This window comes from Penaeus monodon, chromosome 4 (assembly GCF_015228065.2).
Source record: "Penaeus monodon isolate SGIC_2016 chromosome 4, NSTDA_Pmon_1, whole genome shotgun sequence".
Classification (NCBI taxonomy): Eukaryota; Metazoa; Arthropoda; class Malacostraca; order Decapoda; family Penaeidae; genus Penaeus; species Penaeus monodon.
Genome location: NC_051389.1, coordinates 51,887,682 through 51,894,554, shown reverse-complemented (window position 1 = coordinate 51,894,554; position 6,873 = coordinate 51,887,682). Strand labels below are relative to the sequence as shown.

The 6,873-nt window shown below is 55.0% G+C and overlaps 2 protein-coding genes across 2 annotated transcripts; both read right to left on the bottom strand.

Moving 5' to 3' along the window:
• Window positions 1-3,728: 3,728 nt before the first annotated feature.
• LOC119572304 (trichohyalin-like) lies at window positions 3,729-5,045 on the bottom strand (the record flags this gene model as incomplete). The annotated part of the gene is given in 3 exon segments (XM_037919325.1): window positions 3,729-3,846; window positions 3,849-4,137; window positions 4,140-5,045. Coding segments are annotated over 3 exon segments (1,313 nt in total), but the record flags the coding sequence as incomplete, so codon positions are not given.
• A 366-nt stretch (window positions 5,046-5,411) lies between these two features.
• Window positions 5,412-5,918, bottom strand: LOC119572597 (vegetative cell wall protein gp1-like; the record flags this gene model as incomplete). The annotated part of the gene is made up of 1 exon (XM_037919701.1): window positions 5,412-5,918. A coding segment is annotated over one exon (507 nt), but the record flags the coding sequence as incomplete, so codon positions are not given.
• Window positions 5,919-6,873: the final 955 nt, after the last annotated feature.

Here is a 6,873-nt window from a genome sequence, read left to right as displayed (position 1 = left end):
ACAAACCCCCCTTTCTAAATAAAATAACTCCTCTTTTGTCACTGAACGTTTTTTCACATTCAGGCGAATTAAAAAGATTTGACGAACTTGCAAATCTCTTCCCGCAACGTTTACATCTCCCCCTAAAAATTCCACCTTTAAAGGGTTTACTAAAATAAAAAATATAAACGCCTTCCATGAATTAAAAAAAACTAATTTATGCCAGTATTTGAACAAAGACTAACATTTCCAAGCCCCCTCTCCTCTCCTCCCCCTCTCCCTCCTCTCGCAACTTTTTAAACCCGCTTTAAAAATAATGAGGTTGGGGGCGCTCAAATACAAAGCTCCGACGACGTGCATGATAAGGCACACGCGCATACCGGGCAAAGGGAATGCTTTAAAAGACTGAATAAAAAACGCTCGTGGAACCAGTTTCGGGACAAGTGACGCACGCACACATCCCCCGCTTACCCTTGATGTACACGTCATGCCCGTACACCCGGGCAATGGCTGGGAAAAGGCATACGAAACCTCACCTCCCTCCTTTCCTCCCCTCCCTCCCCCTCCCTCCCCCCTTCTCTCTCTCTCTCTCCCCCTCTCCTCTCTCTCTCTCCTCTCTCTCTCCTCTCTCTCTCTTTTTCCCTCTCCCTTCCTCTTCTCTCTCCCCCCTCCCTCTCCCCCTTCTCTCTCTCTCTCTCTTCACACCACACCCTAACCACACACATACACCACACAACACACACCCCCCAACACCCCCACAACACACCACACCCCCGTGCCAACCCTCCCGACACAGATTGGCTGAAAATGTCGATTCTACAAAGGTTATTCGCTCGTCACTCCGTTAACATACTTTTAACTCATATCTAAATCCAAGTTCTCGCTAGTCATTCCTTATTGCCCTCACCCCCCCCCTTCACCTCGTCTACCCTCTGCTCCCCTCATGTACATTTACTCCCTCCCCCCACCTCTTAACCCTTTTCCCCCCTCCCCACGCATACGAATTTACTTCCCCCAACTAACCCTTATTTCTTAGTTGGAAATTGGAAAAAAAGGAAAATAAAATAAAAAATTTAAAAGGGGGTCCAAATGAGAAAAAGAAAAAAAGGGAGAGAGGGGGGGAGGAGGGGGAGAAGGGGGGGAGGGGGGGGCGGGGGAGGGGGGAGGGAGGGGAGGGGGGAAAAAAGGGGCCCAGAAACCCGAGGGGCCTGGGAAAAAGGGGGGGGGGGGAAAAAGGGGGGGTTTTTTTTTGGGGGGGGGAAAAAAAAACCCCCCGGGGGGGTCCCCCTTTTTTTTGGGGGGGCCCCTTTTTCCCCCCCCCAAATTTCCAAAATTTAAAAAAAGATAACCTAAAAAACACACTATCACTGTAATCAAGCAATTGACCTATCACCGCCCCCCCCCATCCCCCACCCCCAAACAGGGGGGCCCCATGACTTCCGCCGTAGCAATAACATCGACAAGAAAATTTCCGCTGTTTAATCGCCTTAAACTCTGGGTCAAATGATGATTCAGCCTTGACCTTGGGCTTGACCTCGTGGGATCTCGTAACCCTTCTTCCTCATCCGCCCCTGACCTATGACCCCTGAACTCGACCCCCCCCCCTCCCTTCGCCCTCTTCGACCCCGTGTTTCCCGGGCTCCCTCTGACCCCCCTAATGACTCGAGGGAGGCAGGGGGGGGGAGGACTTTCTTCCGTACCCCCCCCCCCACCCACCCCACCCTATCTCACTTCCGTCTCAATATGTCTTACGAGACGGCGGCGTGGAGGGCGACAGCTTGCTCTTGAGAGGCGGCGTCGAGAGTGAGAGGTGTTGCAAGTGGTGGGGCTGGGGGAGGGGGGGAGGGAGGGGAGGGATGGGGATGGCGGACGGAGATGAGATGGAATGAGGATGGGGGTGGGGGGTGGGAATGAGGAGGGGATTGGATAGGGGGTTGGGGATGGGATGGAGGTTGGGGATAGAAAATGGGGATTGGAATGGGAAGAGGGACGGGGGTGGGGGAGAGAGATGGAGGATGGGGAATGAGGATGGGGACTAGAATGGGAAGGGGGACGGGGGTGGGGTGAGAAATGGGGAAGGGGATGGCGTCCACCTCGCCCACCCCTCTTCTTGTTCCTCGTGATTATCAGCTTTCTGGATAAAACTAGGGTGAGGCAGGGAGAGGGCCAGCTGGAGAATGGACAAGGGCAAGGTGAGACAGGATGGGGGCAGGCCGAGGGCAGGCCGAGGGCAGGCCGAGGGCAGGCCGGGGCAGGGATCGGCAGGACGGGTGAGGATGGCGGCAGCATACAGATGGGCTCGTGTTCCCCGATAGCATCTTAATGGGCAACGGCATGGCCATGTTGCTGGCTGTGAAGCTGCGAGATCCAGGCAGCGTCTCCTCTCCTCCCCCCGTTTTTCCTTTCTTTCTTTCCCCTTCCCCTCCTCTTCCTCTTCTCCTCCCTTTTCTCCTCTCCCCCTCCCCTTCCTCTCCCCCTCCTTCCCCTCTTCCCCTTTTCCCCTCCTTCCCCCTTTCTCTTCTTCCTCCCCCCCCCCCACCCCCCTTTCTCCTTCTCCCCCTTTTCCCTTCCCCTTTCTTCCCTTTTCCTTTTTCCCCTCTTTTCTTCTTTCTCCTTTTTTTTTTTTTTTTTTTTTCTTTTTCTTCCTTTTTTCCCCCTCCCCCCCCCCTCTTTTCCTCTTTTCCCCTTTTTCTTTCCCCTCTCCTCTCCCCCCCCCCCTCCCTTCCCTCTCCCCTTTCCCTCTCTTTTCCCCCCTCCTTTCTCTTCCTCCCCCTCTCCCTCTCCCTCCCCTCCCTTTCTCCCCCCTCTACTCTTTCTCTCTCTCTCTCTCTCTCTTTATTCTCCTTCTCTCCTCTCTCTCTCTCTTCCCCTCCCCTTTTTCCCCCCTCTTTTTCTTTTCTCCCCCCCCCCTTTTCCCCCCCTTCTCCCTCCCCCCTTTTCCCTCTCTCTTTTCTCCTCTCTCTCTCTTCTCCCCCCCTTTTCTCTTTCTTTTCCCCCTTTCTCTCTCTCTCTCTCTCTCTCCTCTCTCTCTCTCTCTCTTTTCTCTCTCTCCTCTCTCCTCTCTCTCTCTCTCCCTCCCTTCTCCCCCTCCCCCCCCTCTCTCTCTCTCTCTCTCTCTCTCTCTCTCCCCTCTCTCTTCTCCCTCTCTCTCCCTCCCTTTCTCCCCCCCCCTCTCTCTCCTCTCTCTCTCTCTCTCTTCTCTCTCTCTCTTTTCTCTCTCTTTTCCTCTCCCTCTCCCTTTTCCCCTCTCTCTCTCTCTCTCTCTCTCTCCTCTCTCTCTCTCTCTCCCTTCTCTCTCTCTTCCTCTTTTTCCCAACTCTCTCTCCTTTCTCCCTTTTTCTCTCCTCTCTTTCTCCCTTCTCCCCCCCCCTCTCTCTCTCCCCTCTCTCTCTCTCCCCCCCTCTCTCCTTTTTTTTCCCCCCCCCCCTCTTCTCTCTCCTTCTCTCCCCCCCTCTCTCCCCTCTCTCTCCCCTCTCTCTCTCTCTCTTTTCCCCTCTCTTTTCTCTCTCTCCCCCCTCTCTCTCCCTCTCTCTCTTTTCCCTCTCTCTCTCTTCTCTTTTCCTCTCTTTTTTCCTCTCTCTCTCCTTCTCTCCTCCCCTCCTCCCCTCTCTCTCCTCCTCTCTCTCCCTCTCTCTCCCCCTTTTTCCTCCTCCTCCCCCCCCCCCTCCTCTCCCCTCCTCCCCCTCTCCCCTTTTTTCTCTCCCCTCCTCTCTCTCTCCGCTCCCACCACAAACCCCTCACCTGATTTGAGGTTCCGGTGCGCCTCCTGCTCCAGCGGCGACTGGTTCTCCTGCTGGAGGGATTCGTCCTTCCCCTGCTGGGACTCCTTCTTGGGCGGAGTCTCCTCCTTCCACTGCGGCGCCTCGCCTCTTCGTCCTTCGGGGACTCCAGCGGCTGCTTCGTGGCGGCTGTTTGCTGCTGCTGTTCTTCCGCCTCCTCCTGCTGCTGCTCTTTCTTCTGTTCTCTCTTCGACTGCGCAGACTGCTGCTCTCCTTCTGCTTGAGAAAACTGCTTCTTCTCCTGAAGCGGCGGGTCTCTCTCCTGTTCCTTCGGTGGCAACGGCTGTGGTTCTTTCTTGTCGTGGGAGTCTTCTGACTGAGCCTTCGCTGCAGCCTGCTGTTCTCCTTTTGCCCCGCTGTTCTTTCTCCCCCCCCCCCCCTGTGCCCCGGGCCTTTTTGCAGCTGGTGTTGCTTGGTCCTCTGCAGGAGCTGCTCCTCCTTGGGCCGCGGGAGCCTCTCGATGACCACGTGGGGCGTCTGCTCTTTGATCTGCTTGTGGAGCCTCCCGTCCATGCGCTGGAGCTGCTCGCGGATCTCCAGCTGCGACGGCGCCTTCCGGATGTGCACGTGCGTCGCCCTCTTCACGACCACGACGTCCTGGTGGGCGTCCTCGCTCGCGTGGCGGTGCAAGTGCCTCCTCGCATGCTGGGGAACCGCCTGCTTCCTCCCTTCCTGCTGGGGCTCGGCCTGCGCCACCTGCTGTGCTTGCGGCGGGGGCTCAGACGGCTGCTGCTTCGGTGGCGTCTCCTCCTTCCTCCTCGCCTCCTTCCCCTGAGGAGGGGGAGTAGGAGGAGGAGACTCCGTGCCTCCCCCTCGGTCCTCCTCCTTGACCCGAGCCTGTCGCTCCTTCGCCTGCGGGTGCTCCTTGGGTCGCGGCGGATGCTCCTTCCCCTGCGGCGCCTGCTTCTCCTTCTCCTTCTCCTTCGCCTGCTGCACCTGCTGATCCTTACCCTGCTGCGCCGGCTGTTCCTTCTGCTGCACATGCGGCTCTGTCTCCTGCGGCACATGCTTCTCCCTCCCGTGCTGCGCGTGCGGCGCGTGGCGCTCCTTGTGCCGCAGACGCTGGTGGTGGTGTCGTTGTTGCGGTGGTGGCGGTTGCTGCTGTCTGGCGTGGTGGGGTTGGTCGTCCTTCCTGTGGTGTTCTCTCTTGGGCTTCTCTGCTTCGGCTTCCTGCTTCTGCTCTTGCTTCTCCTTCAGTTCCTTTTCTCGCTCTTGTTCCTCTCGCTCTTTCTGTTCTCGCAATTTCTGTTCCTCTTTCTGCTGCATTTCTCTCTTCTTCTGCTCTTCTTTCATCAACAGTTCCTTCTTTTTCTGCTCTTCTTTCATCAACATTCCTTCTTTTTTCTGTTCTTCTTTCTGTTGTAATTCCTTCTTTTTCTGTTCTTCCTTTTGTTGTAATTCTTTCTTCTTCTGCTCTTCTTTCATTAGTAATTCCTTTTTTCTCTGTTCTTCTTTTTGTTGTAATTCCCTTTTCTTTTGTTCTTCTTTCTGTTGTAATTCTTTCTTCTTCTGTTCTTCTTTTTGTTGCAATTCCCTCTTTTTCTGTTCCTCTTTCTGTTGTAATTCTCTCTTTTTCTGCTCTTCTCTTTCTTCTGCCTCTTTTTGTTTCTGTTCTTCTCTTAGTTGTTGCTGTTGTTGTTCTTTCTGTTGTTGTTTGTGTTGTTCCTTCTCCTGAGGTCTCTCTTCCTCTTTCGCTTCCTCGTTGCATTTTTCCTGATCTTGTTTTTGTTGTTTCTGCTCTTGTTGTTGTTGTTGTTGCTTTTGTTGCGATTTCTGCTGTTGTTGTTGTTCCCCCTTCTGCTTATCCTCCGTGAGTGGAGGAGGTTCAGGTAGCTTTAGGGTCGTGGGCGTACTGCTACTATTACTGCTACTGCTGCTGCTGCTTGAACTGGTGGTGCTGGCAGGGGTAGGGGCAGCGACGGCAGGGGCTGGAGACGAGGCAGGGGTGGCAGGGGACTCGGGGGCTGTGGCAGGGGCAGTGGTGGTTGTGGCGACTGGTGGCGTGGCCTGCAGGGGCGGCAGTGGCGGATGGGTGGGCGCTGGCGGCAGGGTGTGGGAGGCAGTGGGCGGCAGGTTGTTCGGGCGGCTTAGGGAGTTCTTGCGTGTGCGCGCGGGCACTACGCCGTCCCGTCGGATGTGACGCACCTGCAACGCGAGGAGAAACGATTAGTAAATCATAAAGGCTCAGGCGGGTTACGCAACACTAAGTGGACGCGGAATCAAGCATACAAACATATATTCGAAACACTTAACGCTTATACACACACATAATATGATATATCTGTTTCCGTCTTTTTTTTCAATCCGTAAGCGTACGTGCGTGAGAGAGAGAGAGAGAGAGAGAGAGAGAGAGAGAGAGAGAGGAGAGAGAAGAGAGAAAGAGAGAAAGAGAGAAAGAGAGAAGAGAGAGAGGGGGAGAGAGAGAGAGAGAGAAGAGAGGATAGGAGAGAGAGAGAGAGAGAGGGGAGAGGGGAAAAGAGAGAGAGAGAAATGGAATAGGGAAGAGGGAAAAGGGAGAAAGGAAGAAGGAAGAGAGAGGGAAGGGGGAAAGGGAGGGAGGGGGGAGAGGACGAGAGGGAAGAGAGAGAGGGGAAAGAGAAAAGAGAGAAGCGAGAGCAGACTGAGAGAGAGAAGTGAGAGAGAGAGGAAAGGAAGAGAGAAAACGAGGAGAGGAGAGAGGGAGAGGGAGAGAGAGAGAAAAGGGGAGAGGAGGAGAGATGAGGAGCTGAGGAGAGAGGGAGGAGAAAAAGGAGGGCAGGAGAGACAGACAGACTGACAGACAGACAGACAGACAAAGACCTAAAACAAAAGGGTAGCCTGAGAAGCAAAACCAGAGAGCAGAGACGCGAGGGGAAGCGGAGGCAAGGAAAGGCCGGAATCGTTTCGCCTGTTATGCGAAAATAAAGTTGTCTGAAGCTCTGGGCGACAAAGAGTCGATGGTTGGCCCCTGTGCGTGTGTGCGCGTGTGGGAACTGTGGCCGTGCTGTGTGCACCCATGTCTACATCCGCGAGTCGACCAGCTACTTTAAAACTACAGCGCCGGAGTTAGCAACCGGGTGTCCTGGAGGCTTTGCTTTGCTGCTCTTACAGCGATGGATCCAGGATTACTCTGGGT